The sequence below is a fragment of the Sylvia atricapilla genome, chromosome 8 (genome assembly GCF_009819655.1).
Source record: "Sylvia atricapilla isolate bSylAtr1 chromosome 8, bSylAtr1.pri, whole genome shotgun sequence".
In the NCBI taxonomy this organism is placed as follows: Eukaryota; Metazoa; Chordata; class Aves; order Passeriformes; family Sylviidae; genus Sylvia; species Sylvia atricapilla.
Genome location: NC_089147.1, coordinates 21,618,060 through 21,644,864, shown reverse-complemented (window position 1 = coordinate 21,644,864; position 26,805 = coordinate 21,618,060). Strand labels below are relative to the sequence as shown.

The 26,805-nt window shown below is 37.5% G+C and overlaps 1 protein-coding gene across 10 annotated transcripts in view; it reads right to left on the bottom strand.

Moving 5' to 3' along the window:
* Nucleotides 1-26,805, bottom strand: part of KAT6B (lysine acetyltransferase 6B) — a 110,107-nt gene that overhangs the window by 38,583 nt on the left and 44,719 nt on the right. For 4 of the 10 annotated variants that reach the window (XM_066324079.1, XM_066324080.1, XM_066324082.1 and 1 more), the window contains 8 exons: nucleotides 18,958-19,066; nucleotides 13,147-13,262; nucleotides 12,904-12,985; nucleotides 11,767-11,899; nucleotides 6,897-7,828; nucleotides 5,821-5,942; nucleotides 4,317-4,432; nucleotides 2,147-2,288 (listed from right to left, as the gene is read on the bottom strand). In XM_066324079.1, coding sequence (XP_066180176.1) covers nucleotides 2,147-2,288; nucleotides 4,317-4,432; nucleotides 5,821-5,942; nucleotides 6,897-7,828; nucleotides 11,767-11,899; nucleotides 12,904-12,985; nucleotides 13,147-13,262; nucleotides 18,958-19,066 — 1,752 coding nt within the window. The remainder of the gene's footprint in view (nucleotides 1-2,146; nucleotides 2,289-4,316; nucleotides 4,433-5,820; nucleotides 5,943-6,896; nucleotides 7,829-11,766; nucleotides 11,900-12,903; nucleotides 12,986-13,146; nucleotides 13,263-18,957; nucleotides 19,067-26,805) is intronic. The other 6 variants (XM_066324084.1, XM_066324085.1, XM_066324087.1 and 3 more) reach the window with 4 other exon arrangements.

Below are 26,805 nucleotides of genomic sequence, written 5' to 3'. Positions count from 1 at the left end.
TTCCAAAACATCCAAATTTTACAGGGAACATCAGTAGTACAGCTGCATAAAGTAGACTGAAGAAAAAACATTCAGTGGATGGAGCTACTGCTCCTAAAGGCTTCAGGATAAACTTGCACACAGCTATTAAGAGCCTATCAAATATGTCAAGCTCTCTTACAGTACACTCCGTTGTCTCGATGCTTTTTATTACTTTTCACACTTATTAGCAAGTGTGCAAATTAAATGTGAACATTAAGTAAGCAGAAATCACCACTGGGTAAGTCATACGCCTGAAAATGCAAATTATGTGAGCTGTCTTTTTCAGTAAGAACATTCATACAGAAATGTAAAAAACTTCTTAAATCTCAGGCAAACACAGCTTGTTCATCAGTTTTAAATGTGAGAAGCAGGGAAAAAAGAGGGACAGCAAGCTCAAAAGGAAGCATCTGTCAAAAGTTGCTTGGCTACAGCATAGTACTAAGCTATGTCAAAGTCTGCTCTCAAATCTGTCAAAGTCATGCTCTGGGCAGAGGTACATAAATCACAAAATGCCAAACTTATTTCCATTTCTCTCAAAAACACAAAGCATGAAGGAAACCACAAACTCTTCATTCTGCTTAAAAGAAAATGGCTGCACAGAATTCTTGAAAGGATCTATGAAGAGGGACATCAACTAATGACTAAATTTCTACAGCAACCCCCGACAACTGGCATTAACCTCTGAAATAAAAAGCCCAAACCAACTACATTTCAGAAGGCTTAATACAAATCCTTACTAAACCATCCAAAATAGACAAAGGGAATAAAAGCAGTGGAGAAAGAGTTGGGACATTGCTTTCAGAATACTTTGTTTTCCATGTGTTATTTGCAGCAACTCCTCACCACCCCATCCCCTCTCTCAGTATTTTTCTGTATTTTACTTGATTTTCTTAAAAATTCTTCATTTACATGTTAGCAGTACTTAATAAAAAAAAAAAAAGAGAAAGCACAATTTGCCTATTGTATGCTCCACAGTTCTTAACACCTGCTAACAGAGAAAATGAAGTTATTTTAAACTAACTAGGGCTATTTCATTCTTGATAGGACAAGTGGTTAAGACTATTTACAACATAAGATTTTTGCTGATAGATCTTCAATATTTATAAAAACTGCTCAAGTCTGGAAGGCAGCAATCTTGATGCAAATACTTATTTTTTAATAGCACAAACACAACCAAATGAACCAAATACAAAGATCTTGTTCTAACTTAAAGGAGGACTTCAAGACTGCATCTACCATTGTTTGAACAGATAATGGCAATGATCAAGCACAAAAGACATTTATACAACTTGAAAATACAAGTTTGAAGAAGAATATGACATCTGCAATTAAAGAGAAATTATTAACACATGCATCTCAACAATACTGTTGAGAAAAGAAATCCTAGTAACCCCACCAGTCTTTTCTGTTATCACTACCTGTAGGAATGCTTGAGGAACTGGAATGTGAATGTTAAGGCATGGTTTTAATAACTGCAGGTATGCTATTAGAAACACAGAATTCTTTTGTCCAGGATATCCATAAATCATCATACCTGAAAGAAGTCATCTCCCAAAAGAACAACATAGATTATAAATCCAAAGTTGAGGTTGTGGGATTTTTTATATTTCAGGGCAAGTTTCTCAAACGTGCAAAATGAAGGCAAAAGCACTCAGGAGATACATATGTGATTTCAGAACACACACGAGGCTGCTTTACTTGCTTTTATACTTTGGGAGCACCTACATTAGGATTAGTCTTCTCTCCACACCCCAGATATTGAAGCAGCCAGAAACAAATGGGTGTCAAGGGGTACTTAAGCTGAGAAGGGAAAGGCAAACCAATCCAAGATGAGAACTCCAAAGGAAGCTCCAAGATTCATGCTAGTCAAGTATCTTAAAGAGCTTGGCTAAGGCATGAAGTACAAGTAAAGTCTGAATCATGGAAGAACATGGCAGGGTAGAACAGAATTGGGAAGACGGATTTGTTTTTGCAGTATAAGCAGAATCGCAACTTGGTTTTGCAGTATAAGATGAATCTCTAAGGAAGTATTTAAGCATGTTTAAGTTTTCACTAGTTTTATAGCTGGTCTGTAACATCTACAAACTGGCTATTTTCCCAAAACTTATACTTTTGATGCACCTACCTCAAATACTGAAAGGTCATTTCTTCTGTAAATTTCATTGGCTGGAGGATGAAACCAGCCACATTTCTCTGAGTGCCTTAATAAAATGTTTTTACTTTTCATGTATTTAAGACAGAATTCACACAGGTAAAGCTTTGGTAATCTGTAGAAAAATTAAGAAGATTTTTTACACAACAAGTTTGTTACATTCTGCAGACAAAGTTACCAGAAATTAAAACCCCTTTCCATTCAAATATAAGGTACCATACATAACAGCTGCTAAAGCATAACTAAATAAGTAAATACAAAATTGGAGTGAATGATTAAACACACGCTAGTAATCAGAAAAGGAAAATAAGAAACAATCAGCTTCAATCAATCAATCAATCACAGTGAACCTAATTCAACAGAGTTGTGCTGTGGTCAGTTTGTGGTCCAGCCTCTGGCAGATCTCAGTCACTTCCCCCTTCCCACACCACCTTGGCTTTTGCTGTGGTCTCCATCAAAGTAACCACACTGGAGTAATACTTCAAATTTCATCTGTCTTGTTTCTAATAAATATAAAGGAAGCACAAGGCAGGATACAGGGGATCTCCTTCCCTTTAATTTTCCTTATTTTGCACCTGGGGAAGGCTCGGAAGTGACTTTTCTTCTTACTGTCTTCCAAACATTTGGGCAAGACAGCAAACTCTAGTAGGATTGTACCCCCCACCTCCACCAGAACTATCACTTAGCTACAGAAGCCAGCCCAAAGGGTTCACGTAACACACAAAACACCTCCCTTGCACACATCTCCACAGCACAGGTCACACAGACAAGTGTACTTCTCTGGGGAGGATCCAGTTCAGACTACATACAAGTAACCCACATGCCCTGTGTTCTACATACCAACATAAACCACTCCCTTTGGTAATTTTTATGGCTACTTACCTTCATTTTTAAATTACTGAAGCAGAGGAAGACTGCTCTAGAAATTAATTAGTCTGCAAAGTTTTAGAGCAGAGGACAATCTTTATCTGCTCTGATAGCACATCCTGGGATTACAGACATGGTTTGCACTATTCCAGTATCCTAAGGAAGTTCATCAACAACATAAAAACCAGTCTGAACTACTTGTTCAATGCTGTAATCCCACTGCACTCAGCTGAAAGCCACAGTGCCTCCTACCGTGTCATCCCACTTTGCCTCATCCTAAAAATTAGCCATCATTACGCTTCTATCTGGGATCAATTTACTTGATGGAATAGGTAACTCACCCTTTCACAATATAAATTGAGGACATAAAATGCAGAACTGCAATAAAAAATTAACACTACAAAAGCGGTTGTAATAATAGGATATAGAAACATTTTCCACACTTTCTTAGCCCTTGATTTATATATGATGGATACATGTCATATCCCTCATTGCCACCACACAAACAAAAGGCAATTTAGAGTAACACTACACAACAGCATTTTGGAACAGATCACGTTGCATGCTATAGGAGCAGAGCTTGATAAACACACAGTTCTGAATATCTTCCTGTGTGCCATAGAGATAACGGATTAATAAAACATTTATTTTCAGCACGCACAAAACTCAGCAGAGATCTGCTGAGCACATGTACTAGCCCATGCTCTCTGCCTTACTCGAAGGTGCACCCTTGGCAAAGATGGCCAGAAATGAAATGCTGTTACCACAAATTGCTCACTTTGACTTTATTTATTTAGCATGACATCTCCCCTGGTCCTTAGAAAAAAAGAGGTTAACAAACGCTGGACCACAAACGAGTCATTTCTCTAAAGGGCAAGAAGTTGGACATACCTCATTGCAATGGTGTAAGAAAAAAATCAACCAAATAAAAAACAACAACAAACCAAAAACAAAACCCCCAGACAAAACCAAACAAATAAATGAAAACAAAACCAACAAAAGAATAAGCTCAAGAATAAAGCTCAAACAAAACTACACCAATGCACATTGCACGTTGACATTTATATAGGACTAGGAAAAAGACTTTTTATTGCATCTTTGATTTAGAACTAGCTAAAAAGAATAACAAATCCTTGTTTCTCAGTTATAATTACAAAAGGGTATTTACTTTTAAAGGCTTTAAATTATAAACTGTTACAAAAAAGTAGAAAATAAGTTGTAATGTTCACATCAGAAAAAATGTCAACCACGTATGGCAATCTTGACAACTTGCTACCTTGCATACTCCTGTGGGTAAGGTGAAGAGTACCAGGTCTGGATCTCATATTTTCCAAACTCAATCACTGAAGGGTATCGCCCACTTGTTTCACCAGTGTTTTTACACCCAATTTTCTGTCAGGTGCAATTAAAAAACAACAAAAAAAAAGTATTAGTTATAGAAAAGCAGAAGAAACTTGAGCTTTATATAACCAATTTCACCCACTGAAAGCAAAAGAAACCTGAAGTATCCAAATCAGTTGCTTAAGCTCTTTAAACCCTGACAGAGTCTGCAAACAGAAAATGGGAACAGCAGAAGAAGAGGCACAACAGCCTCAAGTTCTGTTCTCCCACAGCATCTCGTGTGATCATGTCCCTATAATTCTGGTGCAAACTCAAAGCTGTCCTTTTGTCAAAACAGTGAGAGAAAAGGTACCAGCACAACCCTTCAAGAGTAACTGGAATTGACCTCAAAGAGTCAGTTGACCTCAAAGAGTCAATCACATTGATTTCAGCTATAATACTGCATTTAAGCTGATCAGAAAATGACTGCTAGGCTCTAAACGGCTGGCAAAATATAAAAGAGTAAGAAAGGTAGGGAAAAACAAGCAACTTCAATGTCAACTTTTAGAAAACAGCTAACATTTTTAGGGAGTGCATATGAAAAACAAAGAAAGAAGTAGTAGGAGCTATCTCCATCAGGAACCAGAAGGACAAGCTAATAATGAAATTGAATCTTTAAACTCAGTTGGAGTTTGTTGGTTAATACGCTCTGAACGAAGAGAGTAAAAAAAGTCACTGCGTAATGCCAGTTCTTGTACGTTAAACCTGAAAAAAACCTAAGTGACTTCCATTACTGAAAAAGGTACAACACACAGCCATTTATGAAGCCATTTATGAAGCCATTTTAAAAAAGCAACAACTGAAACATTAGATTCACTCACCTTCTGACCCAGGTTCTCAGACACTGGTTGTTCATTTCACGGACACAAAAAAAGTAAAAGTCTGGTTCACTAGTCTGATTCAGCTCAAATGTTATCACTGCTAGACAAAGTCTACAGTATTTAAACTCAAAGTGTGGTAACTAATCAGGTACAATGAATTTATGGACTCACTGAACCTGGTCTTCTACCAAACAGTGCTTTCTGGGACTGACTTAGCTTTTCAGAATATCTGCTTTATTTGCAGAGGAAAATCATTGGGCACAGCCTTACCGACCAATACCCTCTCAGTCCTGACCAGGATGTCAGCTACTTTTAAACTCTGTGTTTGATCCTCTACTCCTGTGTCCAAAATGCTCAACTGTATCTTTCAAGATCTATCTTAAGTGTCACTTATCATCTGATCCATTCCAGCATGATGCCTTGTCTCCTATCTGTATATACAGTGTCTCCCAAATAAAATTCAGCAAGCATGATACATTAGATTAAAAGGAATATATCAGAAATTAAGATGAAGAGATTGAAAATTAACTCAGTTTTTATTTACAGAAATAACTATATTTTGTGCAACATGACTCTTACCTCCAGGGAAAGTTCTCGGGCCTGCTTAAACACTTCCAAATCCTCCTGTGTAACAGTGTCCTTGCTTCCCAACAGAAATACATCCGTATTTTCTTGTTTGATGCTTAGTTTGATTTCAGTATCTGTTATTTAAAACCAGCAAAAGGTTTATTCACAGACATGAAGACTACATGTGCATTAGCAAAGTGATACTACTAAACAGGATTGCAACTATGGCTGTTATGAACTCCCCATTTTAACCAAATTTGGGATTATTAAGTCACAGAAGTGAACCCTTCACCCCCTCCTTGTTTTGTAGCTTGCTGCTGCACGAGCTATTTTTTGGTACTTGCTTGTCTGTCTGTATAAGCCTTTTCAGTCCAGTTCTACGAAATTAGTTTTGAACCTCATGAGATGGAGCATATTTTATTGCTAGAACTATGCCACCTGATAAATTTCAGTATACTCTGGAGGATAAAATAAACACAAGAGAAAAAAAGTAGCCCTTAAAACTTGAAGATTAATGCTAAGCTAAGCCTATATTCAAACATTATCAATTAAATGTACCTTTTTCTTATACAAAAGTAATAAAAAGGTATTTCACAGCAGTACAGATCAAGTGTTGTGGAGACTGTAGTACGATGGAACTGTTGATGAAAAAGCAATGGAGCAGAGGGAAATGAATTGAAATGCCCACTGTTATAAGCACTGACAGCACACAATCATGATGACAGCACTACTGCCACAGGAACGGCAGGGGAAGAACAAGGAAGTAGCATGACAAGTGGCTACTCATGCGGTACTACACAGCCATAAGCAACATTATGAAGGCATTTGGGGCTCCTAGTGTCACTACAGATGCAAAAAAAAAAAAAAAAAAAAAAAAAAAAAAAAGTGGTGTGGTATTAGTCAGGAAAAAAAAAAAAACACAACCAAAAATGTTCTGGAGATTTAGTCAGCATTAGATAAAAGGTCAAAGTTTTGTTGTTTTTGTATGAAAGTGAAGTAAGAACAAGAGAAATAGCTAAGACCTATGTGATAGGAATTTTGGTTTTGGACGGGACGCAGGTTTGGTTGGCGCTTCGACCTTTGCTTACCATCATCCTGATCAGGTTTAATCCTTCCGTCTGTCAAGCTCCCCTTCCCTGGTGAGGGGGTCCCCATCTGAGGGGTCATTTTATACTTTAATCTGCCTAGAATCCTGTGCCTTTTAAAGAAAGCTGTTCTCTTGAGGCAAGCAATTGCTTTCAAAGCATGTCCTCTAGGCACACCCCAGCCAGAGGCACAGGCCTGAGACATAAACCTACTCCTAACCTCTCTCTTTCCACAGAAATTATTATTAGATGTTGATGTGGAAGATAATTCTGGTTTACTACAGAAATGCTTGCGGGGTCCATAGCTTGGGTGACCCTTTTTTCGAGACTGTTCCTGAATGGTATAGATATGAGAGAGTCCATCAAAGAGTCCCTTTAGGTGACTGCTGCTAGATAGGCTACTAAAGGAGGGTATGCTGGACTGACTGAAAGAACTCTGGGGAGAGTTAGAAGAAGTCAGAGTGCTGGATTTTTGAGAACTGGGGCCCTGACCAGAGATGGGAATTGGAGGTAGAAGTGAAGAAGGTGGAGGTTTTAGCTTTTGTGTGGTACCTGTAGCCAACACAAGAGAAGTGCATGACTGTTTCTGAGAGACCTTTTTCCTTGGACGATAGTGCTTTGAAAAGTCTATTATTTCACCTCGTGATCTGCGACCATCAGGTGATGGTGTAAAGAACTTAGTAAGGCCATCAATGAGACCTTTGGTTTTCTTGTTAACTTTAAGTGTAGAGGCAGATATGTAGGTGGAGGTGGTGGTGATTTTGGTGGTGGCACCAGGCCGAGTGGGGTCTGTAACAGGCAATCTGCTGCTTGAATCCTTCACAGATGCAGCATGACCAGATGAAGGTGTGGTACAGACTTTAGTCTTTTGACCCCTACCAGGTGACCCCCTTCCTGTGAATGCATTCACGGATCCTTCATCACTGGTTACAGACCTATGCAAAAATTTGAAAAATAAAAATCAGCATTCAAAATCTTTACTGTCAAATAGCACTGTAGTTTATACAAATTACCTAGGCCACTGTAGCTAAAAAACTTTAAAGACATATACACTTTGGAAATACATTTCACACTATGACATAACATCCATCTCTTTCTTCCCCTTCTTTTCGTTCTCCCTCCCCTCTTGTCTTTAAAAGATAGTCCACAGTATATATAAGTGCTGGCATAGCAAGAGCTCCCAAGGATACAGTCTTCTCACACACTGTAAGGCATAGTCAAAGTGTGCTTCTTCGGAAAAAATATTACACCGTGTTTGTACAATGACTGCTCCATCACCATAGAGTTTATTGTACACACAGGGGAGATGAATGTTTTCAGTGTTAATAGGATATCAAAACAGTTAACTTCAGACTGCATTTGCCTAAACTGTAGAGAAAGTCTATTAATCCTTGAAAGCAATACAGCCAATCTTCAAGAAACTATTTTTTCCCCACAAACTTGTTGGATTATGTAAAACATGGTAGTAATAGTTACCACCAAAGATCTAAAAGCCAGATGAGATAGTTTATTAAGAGCATTACAACAAACTCAAAGAAATAGAGTCTTTAGAAATTCTAAAAATAGCAAGACACAAAAATAGCAAAAGAGAGGAAAGAGCAAGACTATAACCAAGGTGCATTTGCAGAAAAAGCCATGAACTAATCAGGCTTAACATGGAAGGTGTTAGGAAAAAGAGTGGTGAATCTTATTTAAATGCTAGAAAGAAAATGGGCATACCAAAAGCCAACATTTGTGAGAGCAGAATTACAGGCTTAACTAGTTGTTAATAACTGAAGAAAAGAACTACACAGCAGAGTAATATATTCTAACATACAGAAACAGAACTTTTGAAAATATCTGCAGTACAAGAAATAGTTATCAGGACACACAATCAAATTACAAAGCCAAACAAAGCTACATAGTTGTATCATATGCTTCCTTCATTCCCTTTTCCACCCTGCTCTTTGAAGCTAGCATATTTACTTTGCAGCAGAAAGTTTTCTTCCACAGATTTTTGCCCTCTTAATTGATATACTGAAGTAATTAATTCCAACAGGTTACTTCTAATTAGGGATTCAACAGCCTAGGGCTAACCATCTGGTTTACTGACCTCCAAGGGCCCACCAGCATAAGAACTAGCCTCTTTTCCACCCACACATCCTTAAATTTGGTTAGTTCCTAAGAGGCAGCAAAACCCAAAACTTCTAAGTCTTTTGAATCCTTTGGTGTCATACACATAAGTCTATCACAAGGCCTATTCTCAGTACCAGATGTGGTAATCACCAGTAGTGCCAGAGGCCAGCACACACCTGGTTTAAGTTAATCTTACACAATAATTGCCTGTGAAGGGCTTCCTACAAATGGTCAACAGGCAAACATCATTCCAGCACCACTGGACAGATTTTCTTTGTACTATACAAGGACTAAATGGCATTGGCTAACCTTCCTGTATTTTGTGTGACCACGCACTTTTTATGTTTGACACTATTGCCTTCCATACACCACAATCACTTTTAAACAGGATTTCATGTGGAAGAGTCCCTATCTCCAACTACTATTTTTCCAAAACAAGCTTACTTTGTTTTATATATGAGACACTGAAGTAATAGAAATGTGCTGGCAGTATTGCAAATATTTATTTTACAAAGAGCTTCCCAAGCACTCCTGTAACATGCTCATGCAGCTTACGTGCTACAATGAAAAACTTTATGAATATATTAATAATCTTCATATACTAGTTGAAGAACTTCTGCATCCTTTAGTATCAGGTTCACTTTAAAAGTTGCAGCTCAGAATCTCAATAGCAAAACAGGACAGGAAAACCCTCACAAAATTTCCAATCTTTCTATGACATGTTTGAGGCAGGGAGGAGAAACAGTATTAGTATTGGAGGGGAGGGGGTGGGACACTGCTGCTAAATCCACCCATTGGGAACCCAAACCAGAGGCATGTCTGTAGAGAAGTAAGATGGCAGGACCGAATTAGAACTGGTTCTGGTCAGGGTAGGGTTAATTTTTGCAGTAGCCAAGGGGAATATGTCCAGGACCCAGAGGTTATTCTGTACCACCCCAGGGGCAGGGAAAGGGACTCTCTTCCAGGGAGAAGGGGTTCTTTCCAGTCGGGTAAGCAGGCAGCAGCTAGGTAACACCATTCCAAATAATCACGTGAATTGTTTTGCCTGTCTTGTACACTTTGTTGTGGGTGCTGTAGCTGTTACCGTTCGTTTTCTTATCTCACTGCTGTTTCCAGTAAATTGCTCTTATCTCAGCCTGGATCTTTACTTTCTGTGCTTTCAGTTCTCGTGTCCAGCCACTGGCAAGGGGAGGGGGAAGCGAGTGAGCAGCCCGTGGTGTGGAGAGTCTCAGCAGTAGCACCAAGCTGGGGAGTACCACTCCTGAACCACAAGAGAGCCCTAACCTGAAGGTTTATGTGTTTTCAAAGGCTAAAGCCAGAGGTAAAACTAAGCCCAAGGCAAAGCTAGAGATACAGGGAATATTTTTATTATAGACACATACACATATATATAGAAATAGAAATAGATATAAATCTCAATGACCTTCAAATTCCTAAGCTATTTATTCAGGAGGAGAATAGAACAATGTTTTTCACCCAGTCTAACAGCATGGTCTCATCAGCCAATACAACTACATCTTTTACTTTACAGCATCACACTTCATTCCTGTCCTGAATTACTTTGCTAGAGCAACATACATGGAACTTTAGGACAAGAACCAAAAAGGCAAGATGAAAAGTCCTGGCAGAGAGAAAGGCAAAAAAGAATACAGCAAGATGCACAACATCAAGTACATCAACCTGACTAGTGCACTCTACTGTAAGTACTTTTCCTTCTATTTTCACATGTGAGCTCCAGTGGCTTCAAAAATCCTTGTTTTGCAAAATGCAAAGTTTTACAGCAGCTCTCATGCAATTCTGAATAATATAAGACAGGCTTTTAGAATGTAGAGAAGAATGTCACAATGTACAGAATGAGTAGTTGGTAGAGTCAGACAGCTCTTCAGCTGCTCAGCTGACATAGCCAAACAGTTAAATAATATTTAAATAGGGGGGAAATGGCGTCTGTGGATAGGAACATGTGATGGAGGGCAACATGCTACTGTAGCTGACACAGAATCTGCTCCTGTTTAACACTCAGTGTAAAGTCAACTCAGTATTTGAATGCTACTCTAAACAGTTCTCTAACCAAGACTTACAATGTCCAACTACAGTGTTTCCTGGGAAGACAGATGCTAAAAAAAAAATTACAGCACACTCTTGTTTTAGATAAACACAGTCCTGAGAAGCAAGAGAATTGCAATCTCTTCCCCTAGTAACCAGTGGCAGCTTAACAGCAGAATTCAAGTAATAATGTTTTCTGGAGTACCACTGAAACCAGAACTTCCCCATCACTTGTAAAGTTTGCTTTTTTGGAACAAGTTTTGGAGCCAATATTAACTAATAAAGTAGTTCTTATACAGTTTTCAAACAGGTCTTTGAGCAGAATGGTTTCCTGAATCTTTATGTAAGTACCTTGATGTTATCCGCTTCATATTCTGTAGGTACTTTAATTATTTGAAGCTACACTTAAAAGAGAGCTGTGGCTTCTGTTATTATAGAGAAGTTTATTTGCATCTACTATGGATACAATTTTTAATAAAAACTTACTGGGTCCAAAAAATTAAGTTACAGTGATTTTATCACCTTCTGACATGACGACAAAAGCACCTACTATAATGTAGAAGTTATTGAACATTGGGCTGAAAGGCACATACTAAATCACACGCTATTTTCCCCAACTTGAAATAGTTAAAAACTGTGCTTAAACCTGTATCAAACTCTTAGCTGACTACATGCTCAGAAACATCTAAAGAAATAAAAACCAAGAGAAACTTACAACATTCGTTGCTTTAATTTATTTTTCGGTCGTCCAATAGGTTTTGCATATCGTCTCCTTATTTGCGCAGCTTTCTCATGAAGCAGCTTTCTCCCTTTCTTCTTTGGTCTACAGACCTGGCAAATCCACATCCCTATATAAAGGAAAAAGAGTTTAGTTGTACACTGTTCATTTAATCTGTGCTGCAGGTGTGTACCAAGATACATACCAAGTACATACAAGGTCAGCAAACTATCTCTTGAACAGGACATAGGGAAGGGAAAGAGAACTAAAAAGTGATCCATCTCTATCCATACTCCGAGATTTCTAAAAGCAAAGTGCTCATGGAAAGGGGGAAACAAGAAGCAAACAAGGATCACAGAAAAGATTATGAGCAATTTGGGTCCTAGACAAATTTCTGTCCTAGCTTGTCCCTCCTTATACCACCTAGATCTTTCTCCAGACACAATTAAGACAAGGTACAAAATTGACACGTGTGTTACAAAGCCACTAGGGTAGTGCATGCTAAAAAATATACTACATCACACCTAGGTATATTTGTCTTAATACAAAATGTGAATTTAGCATCCTTTTAACATTAGATAGCCATGTCTAAACATTTACTGTGGATAAGGCTGGGGACTGCAAGGAGAGGAACTGAAGAAAGTCTTTAATGTAACTTTAAGATTAAATAGGGATAGCCATAAAGATGTAAGAGCAGAAGTGAAAGGTGCCATAGGTCAAAAGTCTAGAGATTAGAGAATCTGAAGACACATGCATTGCGTTTTGTTTGGCTGTTTTTCCAATTACTCTTACAAAAGGCATGAACAAGAGTTTCTTCTACGTGTTCCAAGGACTTTTTTGTCAGTGTATATACTCCAAGCATTTGAACAGCCTTTCTAAAATTTCACCCTCACTAAACTGAGCAATAACTCATTACACAGTGAATTCATCTGGTCAACTATATGCAGATCTTCATTATTTTCCTGAGGGGAAAAAGTCCTCATATAATGACAAATAAAATTGCCTTTGATATGAATGAAATCATACTATTTATCATTGAAAAGACAAATGAAAATAGCATGCTCTAGAAGTTTTGGTCACTTAATGCAAGACTGCAAATGAAAGTATTTTCACGGAAAGGATTTTTAAGATCACCTTTTGGCATTCGGGATAGTGGCGGGTCACAGCACTCCATGTGGAACCCTCTATCACAGGAGTCGCAAAAAAGCATGTTATCCTTGGGGGGCAGGGATGAGGAGGTGGAGAAAAGGAAAAAGGAAAAAGACTTAATTCAGCATTGCTTGAAGTTGTACATCAATTATTTGCATTTGGACGTGCTAATTATAAAGCTACTATAAACAAAGAAAAGTCAAGTAGCACTGAACAAGTCTAACTTACTGCATTTTTGCCTTGGATCCTACACGCACTGCATGTCTTGCATTCAATGCACTGCCACCTCAATGCCTTCACATTTGTTGTTAACTCGGGACAGAACTTCAAACATGATGGATGTCCTAAAAAACACCAAAATGTTACAGACAGCTTGAGATTTAAGATTAGTTAGATTGATTTTGAAGTTCAGCAGGACGTATTCAGCACCACCAGAACCCTGCAAGCACCAGTTGCTTTCAGAATTTTGCAACACATTATTTAACTCATCTACTTCATGCAAATGTACAGAATATTTGTCATGAAACCCACTCATGAAGACAGGTAGAAAATTGACTTCTACTGTATCTGACACCAGCGAATGGTCTACATAAGCACCTAAAACTGAACTTTATTTTCACTAGGTTATTTCCACAGCATATTAAACTGTCACTGGTTCTGAAAAAAGTATATTTATAAACTTGACCACACTCCCCTTTCTTAGCAGTGCAAAATAAACGGAGGAAATCTTTAGATAAAACTGCATTAGCTATTTTTCTGACTATACTAAGTATCTACCAGAGAAACTAAATTGCCAAGCTATTTGCATTTTTTATTTCAACTTATTACTTAATTACACACAAAGAACAATTTCAGAGTAAGAAAAGGGGAAAAATTAATCTGGCAACTGACACAAGGAAAACATATTGCAATAGAAGGTTTAAAACTGAGGGTGTGGGTACAGAGTAGTTGAACAACCACCTCCCACAGAACACAAAAATTCCTCAGCAGGACCATCATGTTTTCACAGTAGCCTTGAAGGCCTACATGACTTTTCCAATTAACAGAAGACAGCAGACAACTGAACACATCCAACACCTTAAGCAGTACTGGCAGTGATTTTTTCATGTCTTCAACAAGCTTGGAGCATACCCTGTAATCCAGAAAAGATAAAAGCACTGCTGTATAGGAAGGGATAAGCCTTGCCAGGGAAACACTTCATGATAGTGCTATACTCAGAGATTATCTATCAAGAACATAAACACAGAAGTTGTCAGAGACATAAGAATCCCTGATGCCATGCTGCACTTATACATGGCTGCAGCGATGTGGCATGCATCAAAGGTGCTTTCTTCTCACTGTCAGAGTTGGGATGAGTGCTTTCTTCTAGGTAATGGTGCAGTCACAGTGATTCAGAAACACACTGTTTCTCGGTCCAGGACTGAGCTAAAACACCACAAATAAAAGTACTATCTAATCTAAGAGCATTTGCTAGTTTTGGCTTCTAATGAACTGAAGCATGAATGGCAAAGACTGATGGAATGTAAAACCACCTGAATAAGTGACAATTTCAGATTTTACTTCCTTTTATTCTATTTATCCAAGGCTTAAACCACTTTACTCTTAAACTTGGAAAGACAACTTGGATTGTGCAGTTTCTCAAAATAAAATGCAGGGATAGAATCTATTAGTAAGGATCAATTGATAAATTCAAAGAGCAGTTTCAGAAAGATATTGAAAAGCATAACCATTTGATTATTAATATACAGCTTAAGATATACCAACATTTTTTTGTGGTTAAAATTGAGTATGCACTTTCAAGAATGTAGTAAATTCACTATAACTGCAGAGATGAGTTCAATGAGATACTGTTCCTTTCAATAAAACCCCTTAGAGAGGCTGATATTAGTAACCAATTTCACATAAAGACTTATCAACTATGACTTAACAATTCTATTAACACAATAAAGCGTAGCCATGAATCAATCACATCCATGTATTTAATTACAGTTATCTACCCTGCACAAAAGTGATTTATTTCAAGGAGCAAGTAAGTTGCAGTTAAAATTGCTGATTTTAATTTTGTTTTAAGTAAATAACTGATGTATAAACATACTAAGCATTCATTCTCACTGGTTGGTAACCACTGGTTGAACAAATTAAGTGCAACTGTTACTTTATATCTCTTACCTACCAATGCAACACTATTCATTCAAGCAATTACACAGCTTAATACATTTCTTTACGTGCTAGATTTTATTATAGACAAAAACTCCAGAAACATATTCCACTTGTATTAAATATGACAATTCTGTCTGCAATTCCAAATCTTTGAGCCACAAGCAACTGGAACGGTGTGAATGGGAGCTGTCACTATGTATTTGCCATATTTTTCCACTGTCTTTTCTAGGTATGCACTAGCAGAGACAGCCCAGAAATGTTTAGATTTCAAAATACCATATGGTATTTTTCTTTAATAGCTGATAATACTTAAACTATCCATTTTAGACACAAATTGACATAGTACAAATATAACAACAACATCGAGTATAGGGTAATGCCTACCAGGCATTACGTGGTAACCAACAAGTTCCAATTTTAAAAAGAACTCTGTTTAACTACAGTCACAGCAGTTATAAAGATTTTGTAGTTTAACAGTCAGTTGAAGTTACTGTGCCTTTCAATGATTTTACAGCTAGGTTTTTTAAAAAAATTTGAGAATTGAAGCAAAGTCATGTTTTGGGCTTCCAAATTTGCAGTATTTCAACTCTAATCTAAACTGAAATTATAAACATACTATCTTCTCCATATCCAGAAGCTGATAAAACTCCAAGAGGATTCCAACACTAGTTTGAAGTGTTTAAACTGGTAACTGCTCCTGGTTCCACCACGTGACTTTCTTTTAAAATAAAGTCAGCAGCATCAATATTTTAATGTATCGAACAAGTTTACCAGACTACTGGAAATTTAGACCTTTGCAAGCTGGAACATTTCACGAGGAACACATACAGGCCAACTTCAAAATTAAACATTTGAAAATTCGTTCATCCATGTTAGAAAGGGTTAAGATTTGTGATTCACTGACACGGCAGAAGTAGGCATCAGGAAGTAAAAATTGAGGGTCTCATTCCTTTGTGATTGAAGGCAATTTCTTTAACTTGCCCACTTTTGTGTCTTCCTCACAAAGTTGAGCCTTTTTTACTCATTAAAGGATTTGATGAAAAAGCAAGCCTTTTAAAAGAACAAGCATTAGATCAGTGACTACAATTAAACACAGTGCTAAATTAGTTATGCTAATATCTCCAGCTACTTTTAAGTTTAACACAAATGCTGGGAACTATTGTATAAGATAATTCACCAAAAAAACCCTCAGCTTGTGTCTGATGATGTTTTACGTAAAAAGCATTATTATTTAGAGAGATTTCAGCTATGAGCAGAGATGGCCAGTGCACCTGTCTTGGAGATGTACCAGTTTTTTCCACCTGCAGGTCTCTTAGCAGTTCATTTTATCCAACTAGCCCAACATCCTTACACGTGCAGCAATAAAAGACAATTTCTATATTCCATTATTACTATAGCATACCCTAAATGTCATTTAGAAAGCAATCTCTGCCCAGTTCTACCCAAATATTTTCTGTCCCTATTCCTTTTGACCTGAGTCCAGTCTTTCTGTTGCTCTGTTCTCCAGCCTCCTCTACCCATCATCTCTGATCAGTAATCCTCTTGCCTCCTCAGGACAACAACATACAGAGTACCTACAGGTATTCAACTTTTCATTGTTTCTTCCCCTTTTAAAAATTATTTATTATAATTCTCCAGTCACACAAGACTTTCCCTCCTCAGTCTACAACTTCAAACTCTTATAAAAACCTGTCAGCAGCCGCTCTTTAATAGTCCTGCAAATCTTGTTTGGAAAATTAGAAGCAGAGTTCGATTCCAGTTTTCAAGTGTATTGATTTTTCAAAATCAAGAGATAGGGGAAAAGCAGGAGAGGGGAAAAAAACCCCCAACTAAAAACCCAACTGAAATGAAGAGGAACTATGTCTGCTTTTGTAATGGGATTTGTTTTCTCACATCTGACATCCCTCATCTTGCTTCTTGAGAAAATCCCCTGTGCCAACTAACATAGCAGTGCATTTCTTCTCTACTACCCTAATACTTTTTCTTCCCAAATCCCACAAAAATGTGCAGTTATCCAGCTAGATTCTGCTTTCAGAGTGCAGAAGCAGTACCTGAAAAGACAAAAGCAACTTGACACAAAAACAAAAAGGGAAAACACATGCCAGTAGTGGGCACTGCAATTTAATCTCTGATCAACTGAACAATTTGCTTGCTGTGCACAACATGCAATTTCTATTCTATTTGTCAGACAGCAAGACCAGCTTTGAGATACACTGCAATGTGCAAAATTACAAATCCAATTACAATAAAACTCCACTTGAGTGAAGTTTTGTTATTTATAAATTGCATTGAAATTGGTTTTTATTTTAGTTAGGCATCAGTAGCTAAAGTTTAACCATCCAGCAAACTGACTGGCAGTCTCAACATTTCATTCCTTATATCTAATACATCTGAGGAACTAATTAAAGATAATTTAGTCTTAATGAGGCAGAGAGAATGTATCGGTGTTAATTCAAATAGAAGCTGATCCATGAAAGTCAAGACTTTCCAGTTCTAAAGTGTCTTAGGACCCTCCAGGGAATTATTACACAACAGAAGAGTATCTGATATCTAAGCTCACCTGATTAACATAAACTCTGTGCACCAGAGTCTAACCAAGTACTAATTTTGCAAATATCAGAAAACAGATTTGAAAACAGAGGAGACCCGTAAACCGCTAAAGGAAGACAATTTAAAATTTATGGAGTTTGCTGCTGCATACTGTGTTAAAAAGTGATTTTCTTATTTCAGAGTGTAATAATTGGCTAAAGTACAGTAAAAAATACACTGGCTAAAACACAAAGCAACTATCAGGGTGACAGATTGGGAAATAACATACCCTGATTAACCAAAAACATGTTTTTGTTCATACTGTTTTGTTTTTACTCAAGTACTGACCTAGTCTGGGTACTGCCATAGCTACTGTCAGCATATCTACAAAATGCTGATACTCCTGGACTTCAGATTTACAGAATCACAGAATCTTGGAGCTGGAAGGGACCCTCAAGGATCATCGAGTCCAACTCCTGGCCCTTCTCAGGGCATCCCCAAGAGCCACACCATGTGCCTTGAGAGCACTGTCAGCCTTGGTGCAGTGACCAGTGCCCTGGGCAATCTGTTCCAGTGCACAACCACCCCCTGGGTGAAAAAGCTTTCTCAGCATCTCCCCTGACATAAGTTCAGGCTCTTCCCTTGAGCCATAGCACTGGTCACCACAGAGAAGAGAAGCACTTGCATTAGGAGCAGCCACAGAGTCTGCAAGAGCTGCTGCAACACACAGGAATAAGGTCCATGTAATCAGTAGTCTCATTATCCTGTGCCTGACAAGTAACAGGCTGCACACCTGATGTAGTATGTTACCTGAAATATTATTCCAATTCCCTACTGAGTAACAGAATAATTTTATTTAAAAATTCACTGGATACTCAAGATATGCAGCAGCAAAGACTGCTACATGGTCTTTATTACTGTGGTTATTCCTCAGCTTCTGAAATGTTGCAAATCTGTGAAGGCAAAATTCTAGATCATCATTTGATGTCACAATGTAAAACTAAGTTTTCAGAGCCAACATAGATCCCAAACAATAACTGAAGTCTTATATTGTAAAAGTGTGGTTTCCCCCTCTTAATTTACTCAGCAGATCTATACTTTGACATAAAGATGAATTCATACCTCTCACTTGTGATTATCTTAATTATACAGATGACAAAATTCTAGCTTAATAAAGAAAAAACAAACAAAAACCAGACCAACAAACAAAACCAAGAAAAACAACAACAAACTCTTCCACCCTCCTGGGTTCAGTTCTCAATTTACATTTGTTCAAAGACAGGATCAGATTCACAAGTTTAAAATATTTTTTAGAAGACATATTAAAACAAACATTTTCAGCCAACTTACCACTGCTGCCACAATCTGCACAAGACAAGAGCTCTTCTGGCTTTTTTTCACGGTTTGATTCTTTTGTTCCCAAGCAAAAGCTACATATCGGGATGGGATCAGCTCGTGGCTAGATTTAAAAATAAACAGACAGTTAGCTAACAAAAAACCCCAAACCAAAACCCACCAGCCTCCATGGCTTTTACTTGGTGTTTTGTTGTACCATATATTAATTGCCACGGCAAACATTCACTTCAGTAACTGGGTTACATGTTAAGATAAAAACATTATTTCATAAACTTTAGGTTGGCCCACAATAAGCCACCCTGTGTATTAATCCATGGAAGCATCTCCAATACAAGAGCAGTGTTTACAATAACAAGGAAAAATTAGAACTTGGGACACTATTCTTGCACACACAATTACAATCCAGAACACAATCACTTGTTCTTCAAATGCAACAGTACTCAAAGATCAAGATGTAAACCAGTCTTGATTACAGACTAATACAGTTCATTTACACATGGAAGCAAAGTTACTAAAATTTCTCAAATTCAAGACTTATTTTATTACTTGGAATTCCAATACAACTCATACCTCCCTCTGAAACTACCATTTTAGGGTAACAGATCAAGAGTTACCTATGCCAGTCTGATGCATCCCATCAGCTTTGATACACATTCGTAATTAAAAACATGCAATCTTTCAATGTCTGGAAGCAATACACAGAACTCTTCAAAGAATTACTTCAGAAATTATACAAATTTACTTCCCATCTTCCTTAGCCCTGACAAACTATCAGAGAATAAATACCTATTATACAGTTTCTGCATTACATCTTAGAGCTTTAATGAAAACACTAATGTGCAATATTCAAAATATTAATGTATTAATGACTACATGGAAGTATCTGTAAACAGGTCTGTAACAAATAAAATTATATGCAACTATTTCTCTCAAATGGGATAGTAAAATAACAGAGTACCTTCTAGCAGAGAGTGTCACAGTAACTCAGATTAAAATGGTTTATTTCACAAATTCGTAGTTTCCAGATTCAGGTAGTCAATGCTGTTAGCTTAACACATCAAAGCAATCATTTATTTGCTTTATCTCCATTTTCCATTTAATCTTTATGCTACAATACTTTGAAAGGTGGCAGGCTATCTTCACTTGACCTATAAATATGTATTCCATTACAGATCTGGGAAGTTGGCAATGTTTGTTTTAAGGGTATTATTGTGAAGGAATTAGTTCCATGGTGATGTGCCCTTTATCACAATATAACATAGAAATACTGAAACTACTTTTATGTTATGAAGCTTTATAATAATTTTAAGTCAAGCAGCATGAAGCAAACTGACACTAGGAAGGTATAGAATATATGGCTATTTCCTAGCCATAGAAGAGGAGCACACAAACATACTTCCCCATAAACATACCCCAAGGCACCGCAGCTTTTCTAAAAACTTAGTCCTCAGAAGGTCTGCCCACTGTTCAACTCTTCACAATCCAATTACTGAATTATTGACATACATGCATAGCCCAAAGAATGAACATAGAAGATAAACAGAGCTGAACTTTTCTTAAGTAAGGAGATATGTTCTCTTGCATCATCTATAAAAGGGAACTGCTGTAACCTCCTTATAACCAATAGGAACAAACATCATCTGCAGTCTTTTGTCTTACTAAGATCTCCATTACGGATTATATGGTTACCTGAAATATGAAATTGCTACTTGGATAAAAACAATCCTTTCAGTTATAGAACAGACAGCTTTCAAAAATGGTCATACTTCCAAAAAAAACCAGTATTATTGGTGTTGTCAGTTTTACAAGGATGACATTGAACGAGATCAGTGGTTCTATAGGTGGGAAGGGTTTTACCAATTACTTGCAGGACTTTCACTTGTTAAAAACAACATATATATAAATAAAAATAAAATTATTTAATTACTATTCTTACTCGTCAGATGTAATTCAACAGATCTTAACCATAATTTTGCTTTTATCAGATATGTCACTGGAGCAAAATGATATTGAAACAAAATACATAAACTATGCCAATAACCAGCAGCAGAAAAAGGGTCCAGAGCTATTCAAACAGATTTTGCATCCTTGTGTGGACATTTCTTAACTACTACTTGAAGTTTAATACAGATAATTTTAAAAGACAGATTATTCTTTTAGTGGAATCCAGGAAAAATCTCTTCTTGGCAACCATACCATTCTCTCTCCCTTCGATGTAACAGTGCTTTAGCCATTTCGAAAAGGCTTGCACTGATAAATAATTCACAAAGCCTCACATATCATTCAAATCCAGGTCCACAATCTCATCTATCTTTCCAAGATTTTTTTTTTTTCTCTAGGAAAAGACATGGCCATTAGCCAACATTCATTTACTTCCCTATTTCAAACATGCCCCCCCCCCTTTTTTTTTTCCTGAAGGTAAAATAAAGGACAAAGGTTGTTGGCAGTTCAGGGCTACAAAGACTGATGTTCCCATACCAAAACTAATCACAAAGAGCTTGCAAATCCTATTACTTCATATACAAGTTTCCAAGAAACTTACAGGCTCCAGTATATGCTTTGAAGCCATTTACATTTATAACTGTATTACAGGGTCTGTTCTCACAACTACTGAAAGAATACACACACACACTCCTGTCACCACAGTAAACAAGACATCATTTCAATTTGCTTGAACTTGCAATCAAAGCAAACCTGAATTCATACCAGTAGTATTAGTTCTGGCTTACAACTGTCTCAATTAGCATAGACTATGGTGGTTTGGGGTTAATTTGGGGGAGGCTGGTGCATATTTTTAGCTGTTTATTAACAGCAGCAGAATGTTGTCCAAACAGCAATACACCACCTACTTTAATCAAAAAGAACACTAAGAGACACTAATCTATTTTTCTAATCAGTAGTCTATCTTCTAAAATATACCCACCACTTTTCTTTTGAGAAACAATGATTAGTCTTCAGGAAGGGTAATTCCATTTCATCTCTTACAGGAAAGAGTTCTATTCAAGTCAGGTATTCCACACTGCAATATTTTGTACCAGATGAACCAGTAATACTTTTTGTGTTAATATTTAATATTAATATTTGCGTTACAAAAGCTTCAGGAGTCTGGTGTCTGCTCTATCGCACAAGGGAGGTCTGAACAGCCCTTACCCAGTAATACACTGTTGTTTCAACACAACTAATAAGCAGAGAAGAATTTTTCATCCCTTTAATTTTGTGAACAAGGTAAATGACAACTTGCAAAACAATTTATTTTGCTAGGTTACTAGAAACTGAACATTCAAATTTAAAAGACTGCCACATTCTAATAGTTGTATTCCAAACTGCAGTAAGAGCAAATATACAGACAATTCATCCCTTATTCCAAAATGCATTCAGAAACTGAAGTTTCACAAAGAGCAGTCAGGAAACTGGATTTTAAAAAAATAAAGATATACACACCATGAAGCAATAAGATACCATCATCTCAGCACCTGTAAACAGGTGTGGTTTTCATTTTACTTTCCAAGTAGAAATTGAAACATACTTATTTAAGCATCACACATTCAACTGCCATAGTCAATCAACCCCTTATAAAATTATAAATGCAACAACTGTAGCCCATCAATCCTCTAAATAGTGTTAGAGCCATGTATTCTATGACAATACTGTATCACCAAAAACACCACCAAAATCCAATTTCACATTTTTATTTCAAAATTATGCTAAACAGAAATTGTGATCATTTTAACCCTTGAAACCGTTTTCATTAAAAATATGAATGTGTGTACATTAAATTTTGTTTATAGCTTCATTATTTCAGTCACTAAAGAACATAAGAATAAAACCCATGTTAATAAAAGTTTGTGCTACAGATAAAGACTGAAAATAAAAAGTATTGGTTTAGTGCCTTCACTAAGTGTTTTGTAAAAAAACCACACCAAAGCCACCAAAAAACCCCAAAGCATTTTAACTATTTGACATAGTTTACACATTGTGAAACATTAAGGACCTTATGGCTCACAGTCTTTACATATTCTGCATTCTGACTGGTCCACAAAAAACAAAGAATCATAGAATGGTTTAGATTAGAAAGGACAAAAACTTCATTCCAACTGCCCTGCCATGGGCAAGGACACCTTTCACACTGCTAATTTAGAAATAACAACGTAGTGCTAGCATTAGTTAAACTAGTGCGGTGTCCATGTTTAAGCAAAGACTGAGAAGTCACTTATGCAACCAGTAAATTATTTTGTTTATTTTAATGACTCACAGCTATCTATTCCGAGAAACTAACAGGCTTTGCCCCTGTGCAAAATCAATCCTCAGCAAAAATTCAGATGGACTTCTGTTACCTTATGCCAGAACTTGTCTCAGAACTACAACTCAAAATAGCAATTTTTTTCCTATGTAGTTTCTGTGCTTGTGGGATTCATATACTTATTTGAATTTATTTATAGTTACCATTAAATTCTTAAAGCGTTTAGCATGTTCTAACATCCCGCCCCCAACAAAGTCACATGAAGTCCTGAAAAGTTCCATTTTACTTTATTTTTGAGTATGCAGAGTTACCCAAAGCTATAAATCCCACTCAAAGCAAGAAGATTCCTATTTGCATTGCTATAGCACTCTGAGGTTTTAAACAGATTGTCTCAAAACTGTTAGGCATTAGCTGTGTACACACAATTACAGTCTTAAGTGCTACCTCATTAGGTGTTATACACACATTAAAAGAAATTAAAAGTTTCACACACACTCCCAAGAAATTTGACTAGTAAACCAAAAACCTCAACTGTTCACATTTGCAACTGCCTCTCCATGCCTTTTCAGAACCACCTCAACATCACCTGCTGGAAAACAAATCCTTACGTATGACACCCAAGCATTAGATCTCTGTTATCCTATGCGCAGAAATAGCATCTAAGTAACTACAGGGTTACCAGGACAGAGGGGCAAATTTTACTGAAAAGTGAAGCTGCCATGACCTTCAATACAGATCCACTGTCCTGGTCCCAGCCTATTTACAGCCTTAGGAAGGACAGAAGCAGCAAGCTGGCCTTCTCAGAATACCTACACTCTCAGAGTACCTTCAAGGGCTACCTGCACTCCTTTTTTAATTTTGTTTTTACCACGGTTTGAAAAAAATAAGTCTTTAAACAAGAAATACTGCCAGAAGCGCCTCTAAACACTGGTTTTTAAAATATTAATACTGAAAAGCAAATGTTCTATCAGCGGCAGGTACTGATTTCTATCACAGCTACTGACCAAGCTGCTCTTGGTCCCTGGCAAGACAAGGTTCTGTGAGTATTTTCAGCTGCAATCCCTTTCCTGCATCCATTGTGTGTATGTAAAAAGCAGTTTAGTTTCCACATCTGAAAAAAAAAAAAAACCATCATGCTTCAGGAACTGTAAATTAAAGTAAATTCAGAATTTTTAAAACAACTTGCTAATTACCCAGTAGCTCCCATGTTAGTCCTGCAGGCCCCCAAATCATGGGAAACAATACACACTCAAATGATGGCAAACGTTTCCTGACAGGCAGAAGTGTGGAAACATTACACCTGCTACAAACCTTAATGCAGCAGCTATGCATTCAAAGAGCACAGAGCAAAGGCCAGTACAAGGGCAGTTCCAGAAAGAGAGGACTGACCAGGCTGTGAACTTTCTCTATTACACTTTTAAATCAACTAACTGCATAAATGGTTTGTATTGAGGAAAAGCTACAGTCTGAAACTTCTCCTTCCCTCAAAGATTACCATCACTGCTAGAATGCAGGTTTGTGTACTTTTTTTTATTCCTGGTATGAAACTTACTTCCTTACTATACAGTGGCTTTCTCTGCTCACATCTCCCTCCTGTACTTTGAGAGGATATCTCTCTAAAAGCATGGTAATATACAAGGTAACCATCAGAGATACCTAGAATTATGCAAAAAAGAGTAAATTTAAAACCCTTCATGTCCTCCTGGATTCACATGCCCCAAAGCCATCTAACTGCAAGAGCAATACTTGATTAGCTTAGAATTAATTAGCTGCACATAAGCCAACCTGCATTCATGTTTCATTTGTAGTTTATATCCACTGAAAATATTAAAATTGCACTTTCTGTTGAAAAACCACCACCCAAAGCAAGCACAGAAGACATCTAGAAAAAGGTGTAAAATAGCAGCTCAAAAATGCAGCGGAGTCTCCTGGTCTTCTGGAACTCAGCTTTCACTTCCAACAGAATGAATATAAAGTCTCTACACTTACAGAAGAGAGGCTTTCCAACTATAGTCCAAATTCAACAGACACACAGAATAACTGAAGCCAATCTAAAAACAACCCTTGGATATGTGTAGGCCCTGCTATTGCTTCTGTCAACAATCTCTGATACTTGACTTATTTGAACTGTATCCCTTCTGTGATCTTGCATTACTGTCTATGTGCCAGGGTTTAACCCCAGCTGGCAACTAAGATCCACACAGCTGCTTGCTCATTGCCCCCGCATGGGGATGGGAAGAGAATCAGCAGAGTCAAAGTGGAGAACTCATGGGTTGAGATAAAGACAGTTTCGTAGCAAAAGCCACATACACAAGCAAAGCACACCAAGGAACTGATGCTCCAGTGCCCATGGGCAGGCAGGTGTTCAGCCATCGCCAAGAGAGCGGGGCCCCTTCACATGTAACAGTGACTTGGGAAGACAAACACCATCATCCTGTGTTGGTCTACTGCACTGCCTTCTTCTTGCTCCACTTTATACACTGAGCATAACATTTAATGGTATGGAACACGCCTCTGGTCAGCTGGGATCAGCTCCTCTGCCTAGGATGACCTCCAGGACTCTTGAGCACCTCCAGCCTCCTCTGTGGTGGGGACATGTGAGAAGCAGAAGATGCCTTGATTCTGTGTAAGCACTGCTCAGCAATAACCAGAACTATCGCCACATTGTCAACATAATTTCCAGCACAAACCCAAGATATCATCCTATAATAGCGTCGATAAATGAAATAAAACAAAACTCTGGCCTAGTCAATATCAGCACACGGTGGTAGCCCTACAGAAGAAAACAAGCCTTTTCCTCCTGAATGGGAATGAATTTCTTCTTTGATTTGTAGGTTTCCTGCTTTAGTCCTGCACCTGGGACTAAACAATTGAAAAATGTATTCACCTTTCCACTGCAATAGTAAGAGTGCTTTTAAATAATAAGTTCTGTAGCTAACGCTATTAATTAACTGTGGTATGAAGAAGGTCATCTTCAAATTCCCTCTTATGCATTCTCCAATCTGAGATCAGAGCCCAGCTACAGAACCTGCCACTACAAAGTACTTTTGCTCACCAGGTTATCAACAGCTCAAGGATGCAAATACATCCTCTATACACCGCAGTTTTCTGTTTGCATCTTCTGCAATTCTGATGACCACGACCTACACTGTGTAAACACAACCTTGGCCCAAGCAGTCTTCTGCCTTCCTCAAAGTCTATCTTCAACGTTTTTGAAGTGAAAAGACTAAGACAAAAAACTTATTTTAATGCTTTTCAGCTATGTTATGAATACCTGTGGCAATATAGTTCCTTCAGGAGTACACATCTAAGTTATCTCTATCAAACAGATGAAATGGAACAGACCACACAACAACAGAACTGCATGTAGGCAATTCCACATTCAACTAGAATTGGGTTTGACCTCTTCTTTCACCTTCTGCAAGGTACCCTCGGGAAATTAATTCAAAATGCATTTCTAAGTTAGACTTTATATAAAGATAACTCAGTTCCATTTTCTTGACACCTAAGACATAGATAACTTCTGTTGAGCCTCATCTGAAAAGATATTTCAATAACACTTGAAATTTAAGGGACTCGAACATTTTTTAATTCCAAACTCC